This window comes from Falco rusticolus, chromosome 2 (genome assembly GCF_015220075.1).
Source record: "Falco rusticolus isolate bFalRus1 chromosome 2, bFalRus1.pri, whole genome shotgun sequence".
Taxonomy (NCBI): Eukaryota; Metazoa; Chordata; class Aves; order Falconiformes; family Falconidae; genus Falco; species Falco rusticolus.
Window position 1 is genome coordinate 86,074,791 of NC_051188.1, and position 21,084 is coordinate 86,095,874.

Here is a 21,084-nt window from a genome sequence, read left to right on the forward strand (position 1 = left end):
GAACAACATTTTATCTTCCGTTTCTAGCTTACCTATGACCGGGCAGCATGTGCTGTGCAGCTTGGTTCTATGTGGGACTTCATTTGTGATGACTATGGTACTGCAGTGAACTTCATTATAGTAAACAAATTGTGACATGAATGGATCATATTATCAGCCAGTGTTTCTTTTTTGTTAGGGGTCGAACAGGAAGGATCCGTGTCTTATCTTTCAAAACGGGTGTTGTATCCCTTTGTAAAGCACACCTGGAAGATAAATACAGATGTAAGTCAATGTAATCCTTTTGGGTTTACTTTATGTATCTGTTCTGTGTTTATTCCTCCTATTTATTGCATGAACGTTTAAGTAGCATACAGAAACATTCTTTTAGATGATCCGTATGCCAAATGTGTTAATTTGCTCCACCTTATACTTCTAAGTGACTTGTTCAGTATGGTTTTATGTAGTTTAGCACAGTGATCCCTAAACTTTTTTGATCGCACCCCTACCAGTAAAAAATTTTTGAGCATACACCCCCAAGAGATGTATATTTATTTATAAATTGTATATATGTACTACTGCACTAAAATGTTGTGTACATTAAAAAACATAGAAAAAAAATTTAAAAAGTATGTGATAAAGTTGAAATAAACACTTTTAATTTTTTTTATGTAATTTATTAAAAGAACAAAAAATATTTTCTTACTGCACCTTAATGGATTTTCTTGCACATTCCCTGTGGTACAAGAACCCGTCTTTGGAGGCCGTTGGTTTAGCACACCTTCAAACACAAAAATGCGTGCCTACAGGACTTCTTGCATTAACACCATTTTAAAATGCCTTAACTTTTCAAAATGTTTTCCACAACGTGGTCTGGGTCTTATTAAGTACATTGTGTTTAAATATAGTTACTACCTTTAAATAACTACTAAAGGTATGCAAGTTTTGCATATTTTAATGGACCAAATCCTGAAAAACTTGAAAAAATTCCACTTGAAGTTTTTGTTTAACAGAGGCTAGGATCCAGAAAACAACTACTGGTAAGAGTAGTTCTCAAGAGTAACTATCTGGTTAAATGAACTGGTATTACTCATCCATGCATTTAAAAAAAAACCAGTAAAACCCCAACCTTTAGGATTTGACCCTGTACCATAGCAATTCTTCATAAGTTGTTATTATTCTGTTGTTCTGCTAATGAAAGCTAAAGAATGATAAAGAGAAAACAGACAGTTCCAACAATGGAGTCTGTGCATGACTGTATAATTGGATCAGATTTTAGGGCAATCATTATGAATGTCACAGTTTAGATATCTAGATGTTTCATGTGGGTGTTGTGAAAAAGCATTCAGAAAATCTTTTAAGAAAATTACTCAGTACAGATATTTTTCAAAATGATATTTCATTGAGGATTATCAAAGTTATAAAGGAAAACATTTATTCATATTTCGTAGTCTCCTGCAGTGTGTGTAAACGGTAATGCATAACCCCCATTTTTTAGGTTTTAGAACACTTTATGTTTTAATGTGGAAATTGAAAGCTGAAAATTTTGTGGGAGACAAGGAACTGTTTCTGCCAGGCTTTGGTCTGGCTTCACCATCCATGTCGAAGTCATAGTGCAGTTGCTGTTATTATTGCTGCAAGTGTGCGATGAGTCACACCGCTTAAAGATTTTTCTCTCATTTGTGCAGCAGAGCAGAGTTGGTTGTGCTAGAGCACAAGTCCTCAGGCTTGCAAAGGTGATGGAAGGATTTATCCCAAAATTTATTTATTATAAAACTAGACGTGGCGAGAGTGAAATTCATGTAATTAAAAAATAAACTTTTCTCAATCTATTCCTTTATTCCTTCTGAAGAAAACAGGTGTTAAAGCAGTGCTAGGAAAGTTATCTCGAGCAGTGCTGAAGCACCTTTATAATTGTATCCCTGGTGTCAGGTGAAATATTAAGGGGGCTCCAAAAAAGGAGCATTATTTTATTCTAGCCACCTTTCACACTCTTTTTGGGTTTTAACTCATTGAAAAGTAAGGAGAATTTATTCAAGTCATGTATTGTCAACAGGGATATTACCAAATAAATATTTCAGTTAACGCTCACCTGATTTTTCTTATTATGAACTCTAAAACCTCCTTGATGTATATGTAGTATAATTAATTCCCACCAAATTAAACTGGGCTTACAAATGTATAACAATCGTGTCCTTTAAGGATTCTTTTCTAGAATGTTGCAGTAGCAGAACATGGCTTCAAGTGACATTTATTTCACTCCAGAAGTGAAAACTTAATATGATATTAACATTCCCAGTGGATGGCAGGTTCTGTCATACTGTAATGCATTTCTTTCATTTTAGAAATACTCTTGGATTGAAAGATTATGATGTATTGAAGTTTAGGAGCTCTTGTTTTTCGGTTCAACTCATCTGAAAGAAAAATGGATTCTCTGCGTTGTATGTTGATTGCTAAGACTTGAAAATGTGCTATATATTTGAGCACTATATATATATGTGCTCAAATCTATATATGAGATTATTTTACTGTTAAAAGGTATTTTTAAAAATATGATGATGTTGTGGCTCAAAGATCTTGCGGTTTGGGTTAGCTGTGTTACAGAATCACAGCTGCTATTATCAGTAAAGCCACAGGTACTGTGTTAGAACGGCCTTTCTTCCCAGCTACAAGCCAATAATGCTGTTAAAAATGAAGTTTATGGGAGGAGAAGCAGCCAAACTGAAGACGCATTTGTGTTCGTGTCCGCCAAGGCTCTTGACTGCAGTTGCAAGCATGTAAAACAGTACAAACTTCAGCACTATTTGCTGCATCCATCCCAGTAGCGATGCTTTAGCTTTGGTGTCTTTTTCCTTCCTCCAGACCTGTTCAAGCAAGTGGCAAGCTCCACTGGCTTCTGCGACCAGCGCCGTCTGGGGCTCCTGCTGCACGACTCCATCCAGATCCCTCGGCAGCTGGGGGAAGTTGCCTCCTTTGGGGGCAGCAATATCGAGCCAAGTGTCAGAAGCTGCTTCCAGTTTGTAAGTTCATGTGTGCTTGCTGTTAATTTTCTGAGTTATATTTTGTGTCGAGGTAGGCTGTCCATTCTGATGAGGATTGAAAATCTTTAGGATACTGAGGGTCCTGTAATGGTGGTGTTCATTAGTGTATTAAATGATTGCTTTGACAAGTTGTGTTTGATTTAGCCCGTTTCTCTGGCAGTGGTGGAAGAAGCCCAGATTATGCTGTTATCTAAACAGCAAATAATTGTCAGCAAGGCTTATGTTGTAACTGAACCCTGCAAATAGAAGATAGATCACCATTTATTGCTGCCATATAGGTGAACAACAATGGTTAATGTAAATTTTGGGCGTATAAATACTAGTGACAGCCAAGCGCCCAGGGGAGCAATAGGAAAGGAGCAACTGCCTGCAATGCTGTCTAGGGGTGAGGAGTGGAGTGCTCACTGAGCTTCTTCCACTGCTTGAATGGATAATTCCAGTTTTTTTTAAAGAGTACTGAAAGAATTCCTGTCCTGTCTGTTGAGGAGTACACAGCAAAGTGGAGGCTCCTTTTCAAACTTATAAATTATTTAATCTGGGGAGGAAGAGAGTTAAGGGAATTATTCATCCTTCATCATAACCATCAACAGAATGCACAAGATGAAGACAGCTGCTTAATGAAAAGGTAGAGGAGGGGAGGTAATGTATGGTGTGTGATTAACTCTCAATGCATCTTCTACATTACAATGGAAGAAATGCTCTTTTCCCATCCCCTAACTGTCTTCGGGGGATTTTTTTTGTTTGGTTGGGGGAGGAGTTGTCTGCTTTTTTGCCTGCTGCTCAAGTTTCATTATGTGGTAGTTTTAGTTCTGTAGCAAGCAAAACACAGCAAATTTTTTTGAATGAATATTAATGCTTTGAAGTAGTCTTCTTAGACACGGTGACTATGAAAAAGGATGTAATTCTAAAAGCACCACAAACTTCGGTTGTGATGGGATGTTTGCTTTCTGTATTTTGTAAACTTTTTCTAACAGGTTAATTGTACAGGATTTACATTTCCCATTTCCATCGTTCCTATCTTGACCTTTTATAATTCTAATCTGTATATTTGATGCCATTTCCAAATGTTTTATAGGGCCATATCCTGGGTGGATAACCCATGCTGATAAACTATGCATAGTAATGCTGATAGCTGGGTTAGACCCTGCTGTGGCTTTAAAACCTGAAGTTCCACGTTGGGCTTCCAAGTGACACCAACACAAAATGGTGGTCTAAAGGTCATTTGTACAAGTGACCTTCCTCAGAAGTTAGGACTCACTGGATCCTGTCATTTTCCCAAGTGAATGGCAACAGCGCTTAGAACACTGTTGAAAAACTGATAAGGGAAGTGACCTTGGAATCTAACAAAACCACATATTTTTGGAAAGGCAGCTGCCGTCCTGTGTGTTTATACTAAGCAAAAAACAAGAAAATTCATAGTGATGAAGCACACAAAAACAGTTTTTATAAAGTAGGAAGACCTTGGACTAAATGTTTATTTGAATAAAATGAGTCAGCAACATTGTGATGAGAAACGAAGACATACCAGCGGGCTGAATGCCTCTCTTTTTCCTCTGGGTGTAGCCTCATTTTAACCTGCAGAGTGGGAGGGTGGTTTCTGACCTGGGTTGCAGCAGAACTGATGATCTTCTAGGAGGGCCAGAAAGAGGGAGGGAGGCTCAACCGAGGAAGAGAAATACAAAAATAGGTGGGATGGAGTCCTGGAGACAGGAGCAGAAATTGAAGCGTAGGGAGAGCCCTGATGGAGGGGAAGGACAAGGAACTAAGGAGTGGAAAAATAAGGGCCATCCTTAGGGAAGGATGGTAGGAACAGTAGTAGGAATAATAGTGATGGAGGAAGCAGAAGGGTGGTTAGAATGAGGCATGAGTGAAAGGAGCAGTCAGGAATGGAGGAGATGGGGGAACAAATAAGACCTTTCCAGAAGAAAGGGAGGAGGGGAGCACAGAGACATCCTTTCAGTGTAGGATGGTGGTGCATGGGGGACACAAGGGTCCTGAGGCTGGGGACAGGTGGGTGGGGAGCAGGGAACAGCCTGAGAAACGGAGCGGCTGGAGGAGCTGGGCAGCCAAGGAGGATTGCACAGGGCTCCTGGCAGCCTCTTTGATGCAGTGAGATAATTTAATTTTTAAAAATATTCTGAGGATTCATAGTTTACATTACTAAGTAGAAGCTAAATGAAGTCTTTCTTTGTAGGCCCACAGTGAAGAATGCTTTTCTTCAGGGTTTTTTTCTTTCCTTTTTTTTTTTTTTTTTTTTCCTTTCTGGTGACAATAAGCCAGCAATAAATTGCAGTCATGTCAGAGTCTGCAACAATGTGTGCTTCAGAAATGGCTCTCCCAGCCCCCTTAGGTTAGGTGCCCTGGCAACGGCCTTGTCTGTCTGCGCAACAGCAGAAAAAAAGGGGATGTTTACTGTTCCCAGCGATAACAGGGGAGATCTCTCCTGCTTTTCAGTTTGAAGTGTGAGTCCTTGGGAATGAGGGTTGGGAGGTGGGGCTTCCCAGCCCAGCTGCTGGCAGCAGCCTAGGTCCCCTTAGCGCAGGCTGCTGCTCCTGCCCTGTTACTCTTCGTCCCCTCAGCACCAACTCATGCTTTCCGTAGTTTTCTTTATGTACAGGAAGGCGCTGATGGTAATTGTTTGGAGAAGGATATTACGGGACTCACCTTTCTTAGGCGGTGCAGGGGGATATAATTTCTGCTTTGAGATTTGAAAGAAAAAATATTTTTAAGTGAGAGCAAAGAGCTTGATCTAATGACCGTTTGAAGACTATATAGTTCTGCCTGGGCTTGGACTGCATCAAAGCAGGCTATATATCCATGAAAAATCGAGTGAATTCGGTACTACTGCAGCATGAAAGCGCTTTTCTTTGAGTTCTGTGATGGGTATGTTTTTTAAGTAAACAGGATAGGGAATTGATATGGACTGAAGGACACACGTGCTGTGTTTTAATCACAGTGGAAAATTATTAATATGCTTTCCTTGTATAGTGTAAATAGGACCTAGGAATTCACATCACTGCCTTGGATGTGTCACTGTGACACTGGGATGTTTAAGAAATGTGATGTGAAAACAGAGTGCAGCTTGGATGAAAATCTCTCTTGCTGTTTCTCAATAAAATTTTGGGTATTTGGTTTTTGGTTATAAACTGCTTTAAGTATGCTTTCTTCTGAGGGTGTATTTGAAATGAAGTACTTGATGTGAAAAACTAGTACAGATGAAGCTAAGGAATAGTAAAATATGTACATTTAATTCACATCTGTATTTTAAACCTTGTTCTATTTCACTTTGACAGAGGAAAGTATTGTGATGTTCTGTGTTGTACAGTCTTCACTTCTAGATTTGTACTTCATCAATAATAAGGCAAGATCAGCCTGGCTTTGACAACCACTTAAATGTGTCCAAATCCAGGGTATTTACACAGACAAATAAAAACTGAAATAGGCGCCTGTTAGTCCTTTTAGGTGGAGTTTGGGTATTGTAAATCCTGTGCCAGGACCCTGATAGTGTCGTTGGTTGGGTAGTTGTTTTGTGAGGGGTGGGTTGGTTTGTTTGTTTGTTTTTAATGTTTAGGAAATGTCAATACTATGTACAAACCGCTATATATAGTTATATAGAGGTCTATATGAAATTAACCTACAAATGCAGTGTTAGAGTTGATGGGCTTGATCTCTTTAGAGAGATTCAGGCAGCCCTTGTTTCTATTCATAGGATATTTCTTCTGCTTTTGGCTCTGACAGGGGAGAGCTGGCCTGAGAGAACTAGCAAATCCATCCTCAAGCTGCTATGCTGTAAATGTCATAAAACAGCAATTCTGGTTTTATTTCAGGAAGATTTTGCGAACCTGTGCCTGACTTTGGGAGGCACTCTTGAAGAGTCCTACAAGTGAACTGCTTTAAAGAACTATTTTAAAATGGTTTTAAGGGATAGGGGGTAGGGAGCAGGAAGATGATGTTTTTCAAGTGTGGATGATATAAAACTGTACGCTAATTCACTTCTGGGTTCATGGCTTTTTATTTTATTACTCTTTGCCACAACACTAAAAACATTGACTAGAGTAGTCAACGCAATCAAGTGTAACGTAAGGGATCGAAGTAATGATCCTTAAGCATTTGCTCCAAGGGCCGAGGCAGATTTAAGCGGTTTGTATCACCCAAAGTTACCTTTATAATAATCCTGTTTCTGGACCATGAAACGGCCCTTGTCTCTGCCACAATTCTTGACTTTTGTTTTCTTACCAGCCAGCAATGGAGAGGACATGAACACACTTGAGTGGAAGACAAGATTGAACAGGGAGACAGGGCTGCTGTTCATGGCTTGCTCTGCACTTTTAAACTTTAAGAAGTCATAAGAATTCCTCAGTTCAGTTTGTCCAAAATAATATTTACCTAGACTAACATAAAGCTTTCTATCCCATATGAAAAATACCATTAAATTAACAGTGTGGATTTATTTTCTATTAATTTCCTATGCTGCACATAAACAGAATGTAGCTCATCAAAAATGTTACCAGAAATTTCTGCTATATTCTCTGACACTGTCCCAAAAACTTACTACATTGTTCATGTAAAATCACAATTGTATTTTGGAGCATATTTCACATTATAACATTAATATGTCATAGAGTAATTTTTAAACTGCTCACTGGAAGAGAGGGGAAAAGACGGAAAAATTCAACTCCCAAGTATTGCATGAAGTTGCTAGCACCACCCAACTTCCTATTTGCCCATTGTTTCTGCAAAATAAATACTGAAAAGCAGATGTCTGGAACATAATGAATTTGAATGTCCCCCCATAACAAATTGTTATTTGTAAGCTGGAAAGGGCTTTATGAATTTTACTTCATGATTCACTCTGTTATTACCATAAAAATTGGGAGTTGCACAGAAATGTGTTCAGAAGAAGCATTAATATTCTTTACAGCTTGATCTTGTTGGTTCAGAATCAAACTATATGAATTCAGACTTCTTCCCTTATGTAAAATCTTTAGCTGCTGCCTTTACTGGATTTAGAGAGTATTAAAAAAATGGTAGTAACAGCTCAGGGAACAGTCAAGAACTGTCTGTCCTGTACTGTGTGACCCTGACCAGCTTTTCTCCACGTGGGTTTAAATCTTCATGTAATATAATTCAGAACCAGTTCTGATACATTTTAATGCACCTAATCTCTCTGAGCACAGGTTTTGTACAGCCGGCGAGCTAAGCTCTGGGTAGGCAGCTATTGGGACTGCTGGCAATAGACAGTGACTTAAAATAGATCTTTGGGTGTTACAGAAAGTCTTTCATCGCTGCAACGTTTTCCTTGCAAATTTAAAGCAGCTACAAGTGGAGAGCAGTGCTTTGGGCAGCTGATTCTTATTCTAACTGCAGCTTGCACTGCAGCATTTCCGTACACTTCATGTTTTTGTATTAGAAATGGGATAGTAAAGGGATCCTCTTAAAATTTCTTTGAGGCTTAGAGGACCACTGTAAAAAAGTGTAGTCTGCTAGGCAGGGTAATGGTTTCCCAGTGCAGTTCCTGGCTGATGCTGGCCCATGGAGTGAGCCACAGAAGGTCTCTTCCCAGCCGCTTTACTGCCCTGGCTGCTAGCTGAAAAAAAAGACACATAAATGATCATATTTTTTAAATACGCCTTTCTCTTAGGAGAATTCTAGAATTAATTTAATTCTATTGAATTCGCTAGTGTTCTGCAGCAGAAGGCAGTATCCACTGTTTTGAACAAATTCTGTTGTCAGTGTTGGCTGGACTTTATTATACTTTTGGTTTTCTCTGTATTTTTCTGTGGGGTATTCCTAAATTCTGTAGCTAGATGTAAAAGCAGAGAAGTAGGATTTAATGCAGAAGCCTTCAGAAATACTTCAGTGTGTGAAAACAAAAAAGGTTATTCCATTTCATCTAAGACCTGTAGTGAATACTACATTGTGAGGGTCTTTATCTAAATAATTGTAGATATGTTGCAGTTTGATGGTTTTACCCCAAACGTCCAAAAAGGATGTGTATAACTGTACTAGAAATCCGTATATGTGCATCTTAAATGCAGTCATAGGAATCTTTAGATGGTTTCCCAAACTAGTATCTCAAGAAGAAAGTCCTGAACAAAAAATCTCTTCATTTTTAATTAACCAAAGTATAGCAGCAGCATTTTAAGTCAATTTTAATGCAGTGCATTATTCAGGAGATACTCTGGGGTATTTTTTTCTACATCTTTCTTGTGACGAGGGGTTCTGTCTAGGAGACTGCATTTTTCTCAGTTTTCAAATATTGATCAGTTAATTTGTTTGTCAAGATTATAAACAATGTTAGCTTTAAAAAAAAAAACCAAAAACACACAACTAATTGGTTTTCCCTATAGCTCTCTCTGCTTTAGATCAGTTGTAATATTTTTTCTCCATTCGTTGCTGTTTTAGTTAAATAAGGTAGCTAGGTCATACTAAACTCAGATTTTATGAGAAACTAGAAGAATAACTGAGAGCAAGCATAAGAAACCCCAGCACTCAATCCCCTATTCGTCTTGATCCATGTACATGATACATTAATACGTATTATTTATTTATATGCTTCAAATAGGTTTGGAACCACAAAGGAAGACAGTCTGCCTTGTGAAGTTTGAAATACAAAAGACTGGCTCACTAAGGGCTGTATTTGAAAGCCTAGCAAAAAAAGGAAAACTGTGGATTTAAACGTATTCAGCCTATAAATATGCTGTTTCTGTTGGGTAGCATGGAAGAAAATGTCTCAAGGAATTTGAATTAGCACGTAGTGGTGGTTTAGAGAAATGGAGTGGAACAGTATCCCACTTCATTGCTTGGGCTGTTCCCTGTGTGGACGCATCCTCCCTTGCATCCTCCCTGCCCGAGCCCTTTGCTGTTCCCACCTGATCCATTGCCTCGCTTTCAGCACTGAAACCAGCTCCCAGGTTCTCTAACAGGCTTGTGCTGCCTTCACCCCACCCTGCACACCGGGGAGATGTTCCCCCTAAATGTTGACTCCATCACCACTATTTTCCTTAAAATCCCTTTGGATGCTTTTTGCCTTTATTCTGCACTGTTCTGTACAGTGACTAGCCTGCCAGTACAGTATGGCTCCTACCCATGCAGACAGATTGCTGTTGTTTCCCGTTGCCCTGTGTTTCTCATCTCTTTGCTGTTTCTTTTTCCATACCATAGATGCTGCTGGGTAGGGATGATAGACCATTTTTTGGTGCATGCGTGGTGCCTGCTGCAGTGGTATTCAGCTCTGTGACTGAGCTGCCTCAAAGTTAGCATAGAAGAGATACCTGAAATAATCACACTTGTTAGGATGTGATGAGAAGGCAGCAGAGGAATGAGTCTGCTGGGAAGTGTTTATAGGCTCTTCTGCTGTGAGCAAAGAGGCAGAAGTGGGAAGTAATGGAATGTGAGGCTGAATCGATCGTATTCTGTGGGGCAAAACTGTATTGTGTTTGCAAGCAGTGATGGGAAATCTAGAGATGATGTGGTGGGAGGACAGATTTTGGGGCATCTAAGGAGGAAGAGAGTTTACATTTTCAACAACAGCCTTGAGAAGGGGTTGGAATGATTTCCTTATGCACACATTTTGAAGAAGGGTAAGTATGGTAACAAAGGATGTTAAGAAGGGAATTTTGATCAAAAGATGTGCAGTTTTTAGGGCTTGGATAACACAAACTGTTTTTAAAATAGGTGAGAAGCAGTGCTATGCAGGCTCAGGTAAGAGAGCTGGGAAACGTGAGATCAGGCGTCACAGGTGATCATGTAAGTGGATGATTTTCTCTGTGATAGAGTTCATGGTAGTGCTGTCTATTGTAACAGGGAATAAGAAAGAGACATTTGAAACATTAATAATAGTTTTCAGTTCCTGGCTTGAAGGCAGGATCCTGGAGTTTATTTTGATTTTATTTTTTTAATGGATGGCTGGATGGGAAAAATCTGGAGCATATTGAGGGAAAAGATTTGGAGTAGGCAGGAAGCAAATGGCTTGAACTGTCAATTAGCTGGCAGTAGAGAGATCACTTGTGCTCAGCCCCTGTCTGTCTTCCCCCTGTGTTACAGGCCAACAACAAACCGGAGATCGAAGCGGCCCTCTTCCTCGACTGGATGAGGCTGGAACCACAGTCCATGGTGTGGCTGCCCGTCTTGCACAGGGTGGCTGCTGCTGAGACCGCCAAACACCAAGCAAAGTGTAACATCTGCAAAGAGTGCCCGATTATTGGGTTCAGGTACCAACTCGCTCCCTTTCCGCCATGTGTACTACTGCTTGGTGGATCAAGAGATCTGCTTATTTCTGGGCCAATCATGTGCTCGATTTTACGCATTTGCTTCAGGGAAAAAATAATTGTGATGGGACATGGGGGAGAGTGACACCTAGACTGGGTACGGTGTTGTGAGAGTGGAAAAGGACAAAAATCATCTATCAGTTAAGGGATGGCCCTTCCTCTGTGTCCCAACCTTTCCCTGTCTCAACCTAAGTATTGGTGGATTGCACAACTAAAACAATTAGCTTTACATTCAGTGTGTCGTATACATGCCATTACCTTATCTGAATTGGATCCTAATGAATTGCTTTCTGTCATGGTATAAAGCAAGGGAATGCCTTGAAAATTTGTGGATGTGTAAAGCTACATGTGCATTTCTCAGAGAAAGAATGTTGGTGGTGAAACATTAACCTGGAGTGGGGGAAATGTTGCTGGTCTATTTAAACATCTGGATCAACACCATGGTTACTATGGCAATGAATAAGTCACTGTGGTGTAAAATGGCTGTGTGTTGGTATGCCTGTTGAGAATCCACTTAACGGCTAAGTAAATACTCTCTTTCAATTATGCCTAGACTTGTTTTATCACTTTGCTGCGCAATAGCTGCTTTATATGGTTTCTGTCCTTTTTGTGCACTGTTTTCTTTCACCATTGGCATTTCTCCCTCTGTGGTATCATGTTGTTTACAAAGAGCTTTATGTAATTTTGTTTCTAAAACCTGGAAAGACAACAGCAGTAAGCAGTACCACATAGAAAAATCACTTTGCTCTAACCTGGGAGAGTATGAATGTTGCTTTTATGCATGTAGTGAGGCAGTGCTTTCTGCTATGCAGTTTCACAGGTAGTGGGAAACAGGGGAAATAATGAAGGTACTGCTTTGTGATTTGAAAGTGAGTTTTTCTTCAGTGAGGCTGTTCCTCCAATCAGCTACATTCTTCTCCTTCTGCTTTTATTCCCCTTGAATATTTATACTGGGATATATTATATATTACCAAGGAAGAGCTAGGGATGGGATGTGAGTAGTCCAGCACACTCACAAAGTCTGATTTTCCTGTTCCCAGATACGGTTTATGAACTACTGAATTATTTACATGGTTTTGTATAAATAGCCAAAGACAAGTAGGTGGAATTGAAAAACGCAGCACTTCGAAAATCAGAGGATGGCAAGTGAATGGATAGTCTGTAGTGAGCATCGAGAACTCAGGAAGTGGACACTGGAGCCCTGTGTTTGCATCTAATTTTACTTGACTGATCTCATCTGTCTCTCAAATTTATATAAGAAATCTATTATCATGACAGTAGAATCTGTCTGTCGCAGATTTTTGCTCTGCCTTTGCAAGTCATTGAAACCCTGTGTACGCACTTGACAAAAAGATACTGTACTGGAAGGCTTTCAGAAAGCTAATACTGTGCGCCTCAGTACATGTAAAACAATGTTCTTTTGAGGTCATTGTGACTGAACCGCTTCGTGTACTTGGAACAAGACAACCCTTATGCCTCTGGCTCTTTGAAGCACTTCAGCGTAGCAGATACAACAGTTAGCTGCCTCATAGAGCTGATGAGATTAAATAATAGACCTAAAGTGCATTCGGAGTTTTGCACGGATGGAATGCCATACAGGAAAATTGTTTTGATAGAGGTGCTAGGAAGGACACAAACAAATTCCTGCCTTGTATGCAGCACTTAGGAGTTTGCTAGAGTGACTTGTTGAAGAGGGCATTACTTACTTGAATTTTAGTTCCTTAGGACATTGTGTGTTCAGAATCATGATGAAGAGCAAAAGAACTGAGATTACCATTACAGAGATAAAAGGCATGATGATGTCTTTCATATGTTGAGAGAATGTGTAGAAATCTTCGCTGTTGCCCAATGTTTATTTTTTTTCTGAAGATTCAGATCTTTGATAAACATCTGAGGCAGCAATACTTGTCCCTCGGTGGCAGAGGAGCATTGCCCAGTATTGCATTCTGTGTGAAATCTCAGGGAAGAGAAAGTAATGCAGAAAACTTGACAAGCTGATATGAAGCATTCACATACAGAGCTCTGAAGCTGTGTTCTTCCTGTTTCAGGTATAGGAGTTTAAAGCACTTTAACTATGACATCTGCCAAAGTTGCTTCTTCTCTGGCCGTGTTGCAAAAGGTCATAAAATGCACTATCCCATGGTGGAATACTGCACACCAGTAAGTACCTGTTTTACTGACCCATACTGTCCCTTCTTATGTTGAAAGGAAAGATTTCATTTCCTATGTGCAAGGTAATGGAGCATTTGGGTGGCTTTTCTTTCCCCCCCTATAATTAAATCACCTTTTATACTATACATGCCAGCAATTTCTGATGCTTAGTAAAGGATGCTCCAGTGGTTTGAAGTAAATTGAAGTTCATTGTTTGTACAGTGCTGTGTCGTAATATGTTATTGCATGCTAATGACTTGCTCCATGTTCAGTGCCATAGTTCACTTTATGGATCCTGCAGGAAGCCTTGATTTGTGTGAATATTCATTTGTATCATATGTCGCAATGTTTTCTCTGTATTAGTGTAAGAGTTTTCTTCCTTTCCTCAGCAAGTTGCTGCTTCTCGTTTTCCCTGCAACACTATGATTGCATTTTTAAATTCTTTATTATTTTGTGCTACCTTTCTATTGTATGATCACTTGATGATACAAAATATGAGGGAAGTTCTCAAGGGTAGCAGGTTAGATTTAATTTCTGAAGACTGGAAGCCAGCATGTTCAATGAAGTGCAAATGCACATGTCTTGCATTGAGGGTGGGGTGAGGGTCTTCATCCTTGTTTCACAGCTCCCAAAAGGATCACTTTTGTGTAAATGTTTCTTTCGTACCAGACAGGTGGCAAAGGAAATTCCGTATTACTCTCTCAGTGTGCTCCTTTTTTCTTTTTGGCCACTCATGACCAGTGCTGAAGGGCATAAATTAGAGGATCTCTCAAGTTGTCCTTCTACAATGCAGCATGACTGAGCTTTCAGCTGCCTTTGCTATTGTTTGTGGTGGTCTTGAAGCAGTGTACTCTCTGGTTGTCATCTCTTGGTGTAATGGGATGGTCCCTACGCTTGGGGACCTTTTCATCTGCTGGTCAGATATAAATGGTGAAAAGCATCAAAGCTATATATGGGCTAGCCTCATCAATTCATATGAATGGTCTGTACATCTTTGTGCAAACAAAAAAACACGGCCAAAATGAAATAAAGACTCAGCTTTTCTTGGAAACTTAGGAAAGATAGAGAAAAAAATATCCCCCTAAAATGATACTGTAAAGCAGAACCAGTATTTTTGTTGGGTTTAATTTATTGATACTTTTTTACATTATCTATCAATTTTTACTGTAGCATTTAAATGGCAGTATTTAATCTGAGTCTCTGGAAGGGCAACTAATGTGCATTTACTAGTTTTTTTGTTGGTATTCATTGGCTGCTGCTTTTTAGCATTGTCCCTCAGGGGTTGAGATTACTGGAAAGGGTGATTTGCCTGAAATACAAGTCAGAAGGAAATGCTGGCACTGCCTGGGCAGGTCTGAACAGACTTCTCGATTGCAGGCATTCCTAGAGCAGAATCTCATGATCTGAATTGTAGGGAAATTGAGTGAGCAACCAACTGACTGACCATGTTAGAGCATTCCTTCCAGCTGCAGCTGAATACCTCCTTGCTGAATTGGCTACGAATTTTGCAGTTTGCCACTCTTACTCTTGTTAATGAGCGACATGGGAGATTCATGAATGGTGCATAGAGTGCACAAACCAGCATCTTGCTACTGTTTTCTTAACCTGTTCATAGGATGTGTTTTGAGGAGAGAGAAATGAAAAGGGATTATGAGACACCCCCACAATCTACAGCAACTCATTGCAACATGGGGTCTAGCACATTTCTCCCTAATAATACAGGTTACTAGTAGGAGAACATGGTGGTGAACAGAAAACCTGCAACTGCATCCAGATTGCTGGATCAGAATAAAGAATGCTTCACAGCCAGTACATTTTTATGTGAATCCTGAACTCCAGCAGCCCATGCTAATATGCTGTGCCTGGCTGCACCAGCAGCCAGTTGAATTAGAGAAGGATTAAAGGAGGGGAGGGAGGGCTATGTGTGAATGTGACGCACAGCAAGCCCTGATCTTTTTTTGTGTTGCTGCTATTAGAAAAATAAACCCAAGTACTGTGTGACTGAGCAAGACATCCACTGAAGCTATCATGTCTAGTATGTAATTGTTCTCTAAATGAATGAAAAGAGGTATGCAGGTGGCAGAGCATTTTTTCCTCTTCCTGCAGACAAATCTCTCACCTTAAAAATGCATTTTGGAAGACAGAAGACATGTGATGCCCTCTTTGATATCTCTTTGCAATAGCTAGATGTGCACAATGAAGTGTTTTGATATTTTTATTCCCCCTCCCTCTTACTTCTAGGAAATTTTGGAGCACTGCAGACTTTAATTCTGCTTAGGGGAGATTTAAAAACACATGCTAAATTTCTGAGGGATGTGATGACTTTTCGTGTCCTGCAAAAGGTTGAGGCAGAATAAGGGCAAGGCAATTCCCTAATTTTCATTTAGACAGAAAAATTACAATTATTCCTGAAAGCCATGCAGCTCAATTTATTGTTCAAAGAGGGGTGACTTTTAAAGAGGTTTCAAATAAAGCGTAGAATATAACTTCTAGCTTGGAATTTAAACATAGGATCATTTTTGTGTTCGGGTTTAACAAACAGTGACACACCAGCATAAAAACCACCTTGTTAGAAAGGATGCATGTCAAACCAAGATACCTGTCTACAGCTAGTGTTTACAGTTGGGAATGAGGTCTGAGGTGGGGGGTTGGCAAGGCACTTTCTTAAACCAAACTGGGAAGAGTCAGATGGTGGTAAAGTTCTTTTAATGTGAATAAGAACTACTATCTCTTATTAAATAGTTTTGGTTTCAGAATAGTTTTGGAACGTGGGCGACCCAGCTGCCTGTGTATTACTTTGATTTAAGAGAGCTGAGATGCTGAAGCTCCACGGTTTGTTCCTTGTAACCCAGTTCTACTAAGAGTTTTGTTTTGGATGAATTTACTCTGAAAATCATATGTAATAAACCAACTGTGGATAAATCAGAAAGCTTGGCTGAAAATAGCCTCCATTTATCAACTTGTCCACATAATAATCACATTTTCTTTGCCTTTCTTGTGCTCCTTGAACATTTTTTAAATGGCAGTTTTATTGTATGAGAGCTGTGTGGTGCTTCTAGTTGTCACTAGAAGACATATTTTCTTCTTGGGATTCTTGTGCTGCCAGTAGATCGGGATGTTTCCATGCAAAGCCACCATTTTACTGGTTGGTTGTCATGCAGACTGTTCAGAGGAACAAGGCGGGGATAACATCCCCAGGAAGGTCAAAGCAAAAAATGTTTTATTGTTAATTTTACCTGAAAACACTTAATCCAAATTACCGTCAAATGCAATGGAAAGTGTTCACAATATTGAAAATAGACAAGGCAGGAATAAATGGTTATAAATGACACAGGTGAGCACACTGGACAGAAAGCTATGTTTAGTCGATTTATAACAAGACTAAATATGAAAAATATTTCTCTGTTCCTGACAGATGTCCTCTGTGGGCTCTCCTGATGCTGACCTGGTTAGGAGCTCTCCTAGCAGGCATTGCAGATGGCGTTCAGCAGAGGGAATTCCCTCCTGCTGAGGCATGCAAGGCCGCCACAGTAAATCCCCTTTCTGGAGTCCTCTGGGTCGTCTGGGCGTACTTAATCCCTCCCTTCCCAAAATGTTTTTACTTTGGAGGTATTGAGGAAGTTATATCTAATATTACTGAGCATTATCTCAGTTTCTTGAAAGTACAGATGCTGCTGTACTGGATTATAGGTTCTGCTGTGTCACTTCTCTGCCAGTCCTTGCTCACACCAAATTTTCCTACCAAACTGACTGGAAAGAGGGCTAAATTATTTCCAGCTTTAAATGGAGCCTGTAGGTGTCGTCAGTACAGGGATAGTATTTGTCCTTTCCGTTAATGCATTTCAGTCTTTCTGCAGATTATTTTTCAGGGCATCCTTAATTTTTCTACCCAGGCCCTCATTAAAAATCTATACTTCTGTGTTTCAGCAGTTCTTTGAAGGTTGGCTTGACTGATAGGTCCCAGCACCTCCTTCCTCTCTAAACAGAAGGCATAGAACTCATTAGAAAATGTCAGAAAGATTAACTTTTCCCTCATTTCTTTCCTTCAGATGAGATACACTGGAGAAGCAGTATCATTATGTGGGTCAGGAAGAACTTACTTTACTGTAGAAGAGCAGTATTTCAGGGTCAAGTGTCTCTGTGAGGTGCAGACAAAGGAGGGAGTGCTGCCTGACTACAGTAACTGAAGTCTTCCATTAAAATTCTTCAGAAAATTGCCTGGCTCTTAATCAGGCTCACAAGAAGTCTTGCATCTTCCCAGCAGGCATCCTTTGAACTCTTACTGGCTCATTCTGGTGTTTAGGAAACTTAATTCCACTTTGTGCTCCTCTGCTGGTCTCTACAGCAGCAAGGAAAGCTGACTACAGGCAAGAGAGTAGAAAACTGTGCAAATTGTACTGTCCTCAGGGTACTGATCTTAAGTGCCTGCTAGGTTCAGATTAAACAGGTGGAGGAAGACATAACTGATCTAAGAGTTTTCAGTAGCTCTCGCCTGCTTTTTGTTTCTCTTTGATCAAAATATTAATGGCAGAGTAGGCTGAGAATGGAAACTGGAAAGAAGGCATACTGAGAGTACTGGTCTGACTTTCGTGGACTGACGAGTCCATGAGATGTAGATGACGAGTGTGCAGTAAGAGTCAGGATCCAGGCAGTGAAGCAGCTAGTTGGACACACAGACCAGCTGTGTATCCTCCATTACAGCCATTTTAGTGCTGAACAAAAAGCAGCCAGAGTCCCATGAGTCAGGTGAAGAAATGACAAATTCTTGTCCAATTATTGCTTGTCCTCTTGAAACCACCTGAGACTAGGCATGAGCCCATCAGGGGGTTTTGGAGCTTCCCTTTTTCCTCCTTCCTCCCCACTAGCAGTGTTGCTGTATAGTAAATTGTAAGGTGACGGTGATAAGTAAATAAAATATGCAGTTTGGGAGGCCGGGCGTTTGGTAGCTCTGCTTGGTGTGGCCACAGCTCTTCCAAGAGACCCAGAAAAGGAAGAGGCAACTGAAAAACTGTAATAACCTCATGAAAGATGATTTCATTGTGATTTGTGGCTTTCAGACAACTTCGGGAGAAGATGTCCGTGACTTCGCCAAGGTACTAAAAAACAAATTTCGAACAAAAAGATATTTTGCAAAGCACCCACGAATGGGCTACCTGCCTGTGCAAACTGTCTTGGAGGGAGACAACATGGAAACGTGAGTAGCTCTCAAGTGTCTAAATAGCAATTCATTTGGTATGCTCTGGTGAGCTCCCCAGCTGGTGCCAATTCCCTTCACTTCCTAAATGCATAAAGCCTCTTCATGTCTTTCATTTCTGTTAACCTTGGCTGGCAGGAAAACACAAGCTGGGATTCCAATTGCCATTGTCTTTATCAGTTTTCTCCTGTCCTCGTACAGGAACTTACAACTTCAGTTAGCAAAAGAAAAATACTTGCCATGTTACGGACAGCCTTATAAACTTTTACGTTTGATATGGCAATTTGGAGATGAATGATCTCTTCATTAATTTTTTATTTTCTTCCAAATGGGTTACTTTCTGTGGTTTTATTTTTTTAATGCAGCTACTGTGTTTGCAAGCTTCCCAGCTGATTTCTTCTTTTCTCACCCTATGTATTTAGTCTTACTAAATGACTTTGATGTCTTTATTGGGAAAAAGAGCAATAGTGATGCACATGGAGAAATCAATGAGTTAACCCACCTCCTTTTCGGTTTTTTGGGTTTTTTTACAAGTTCAATGAGTTGTTTAATGGCAATTGCACGCAGCTTGTTCTCTCTCTCTCTCTCTCTCTCTCTCTGATTTCAATTTTTTCCTCTTTTTGGTTGGTTGCTCTGCACAGTCATTCATGTTGGTCTGTTAAGATTTCTGTTTTTTAGTTGTGATTATTTTTTCTTTAAACCTTTCTGTAGTTATTTTGCTGCTGAGTTTCTTCTGCCTCTATCTTCACCTCCTCATTTTTTGTCTTGCAGTCCTGTTACTCTGATCAACTTCTGGCCAGTAGATTCTGCGTGAGTACTTTTGCTGGAGTGTGCTGCTGCTGCTACTGCTGCTACGTTCCCTCACTTTTTTGTTTGTTTCTTTGTTTAGTTTTGCATAAGTTCATTTCCTTCTTTCTTTATGGTTATTTTCTTTGGTGCACTCTGTGAAGGAATATTTTGATCCCAAATGAGTAGAATGGGATAAATCCAGGAATTCCCAGCAGTCATGGATTGTGTACTGTATACTCTTTCTGGAGTATGTATTTTCATCAAATTAACAGGGATTTTGGTGCAGTCTTACTAATGCTTTTGAGAGTTTGTCATTTAAAAGCCTGTGTTTCTGAATGTGTCAATTCCTCTGAATGTATTCTTAAATGCTTTTTGAAAGATAGAAATTGAACTTGATGGATTTAATTCAGTGTCAGGAATGACATTGTTTTGTATATAAAGCTATAATTTGGTTTTACGCGCAACCATGCACACTCATACACTCATATGCCCCAATTAATCCAAAGCTCAATGAGTATTTTATTAGTTCTTTAGGTACAGTAAGATTTGTCAAGACAGGTTGAAATGGGGAAATGTTTACTGTATTTTTTTTCTGAAGTTAAAAAACAGGATTTTTCAGCTATGAAATGGATTTTCATTCTTGCACCATTCCTGCACGTGCATTGTCTTATTGTTGTAGTAATACCCTCAGCATAAACTAAAGATATATATACTTACCATTGTGGCATTTGCTACTACCAGTGTTACATGGATGATTTTAGAATAATGTTAAATAAGGATTATTTTTAATTTGCATATTGGTAACTAATGAGAAACTAATAAATAGAATTTTATATATTTCTATATGGTCAAATGTATATGGCTTGCACCTTCATTGAATTTTTGGTAGAATAAACAATAGTGAAATGTATACATTGGAATGTTGATTTTATAATTTTCATTTGGAGCACTAACCATTGGGAAGTCAAGTGCTCTACCTGTAGGAAGTTTAAGCAACTAAGAAACACATCATGTACTGCAGACTTCATATGGTTGAGAATTCTCTCACAAAAAACACCAAAAGGCTGAAGCCAGACTGAAATAGAAGGGATTTGAACTTCAGGATGCACTTTCGTTTGCAAATGCATCTGGGGATGATTGCAGCATACTATATACTCAACTGTGGATCTGGATTTCTTACCCTTTAGAACAATTGGAAAGTTAAAAGTAACATTTTAAGAAAGCTAGGATAATACGGAATGTCATTGTTGTGTCTGACGTAACATGAAATTAAGCTGCCATAACATGCTTAACTTACAGTAATAATATTATGGTATGCCTACACCAATAGCTTCACACTGAAGGTTTGGTGTTGTATGCTACAGGATTTTAACCTTGTATGTAATCCTAAGAAAACTTGAGAAATACTGAGGAGCAGGATTTGTATGGAGAGGTTGCACCTTTTATCAGACCAACTCGTGTGTCTTCCTGAGCACAATCATTCCCTCTGGTCTGACAAGAAAGCAGATAATTAAAAAATGAATAGTGACTGGAAAGAATTGCTTTTCATTTTGTTCTGCTTTGTTCCTTTCCTTTGTGCTAGACCACCAGGCTTTTACAACACGAATTACTGAGCTACCCAGGTTTAAAGCTGTTTCTCAGTTACAGGACTGAATCCAAC

The 21,084-nt window shown here is 39.6% G+C and overlaps 1 protein-coding gene across 18 annotated transcripts in view; it reads left to right on the top strand.

Annotated features, from left to right (window-relative positions):
- DMD (dystrophin) overlaps positions 1-21,084 on the top strand; it is a 1,095,710-nt gene that overhangs the window by 1,040,159 nt on the left and 34,467 nt on the right. For 14 of the 18 annotated variants that reach the window (XM_037376983.1, XM_037376984.1, XM_037376980.1 and 11 more), the window contains 6 exons: positions 179-264; positions 2,842-2,999; positions 11,067-11,233; positions 13,339-13,450; positions 18,499-18,635; positions 19,407-19,445. In XM_037376983.1, the coding sequence (XP_037232880.1) occupies positions 179-264; positions 2,842-2,999; positions 11,067-11,233; positions 13,339-13,450; positions 18,499-18,635; positions 19,407-19,445 (699 nt within the window). The remainder of the gene's footprint in view (positions 1-178; positions 265-2,841; positions 3,000-11,066; positions 11,234-13,338; positions 13,451-18,498; positions 18,636-19,406; positions 19,446-21,084) is intronic. The other 4 variants (XM_037376985.1, XM_037376982.1, XM_037376998.1 and 1 more) reach the window with 1 other exon arrangement.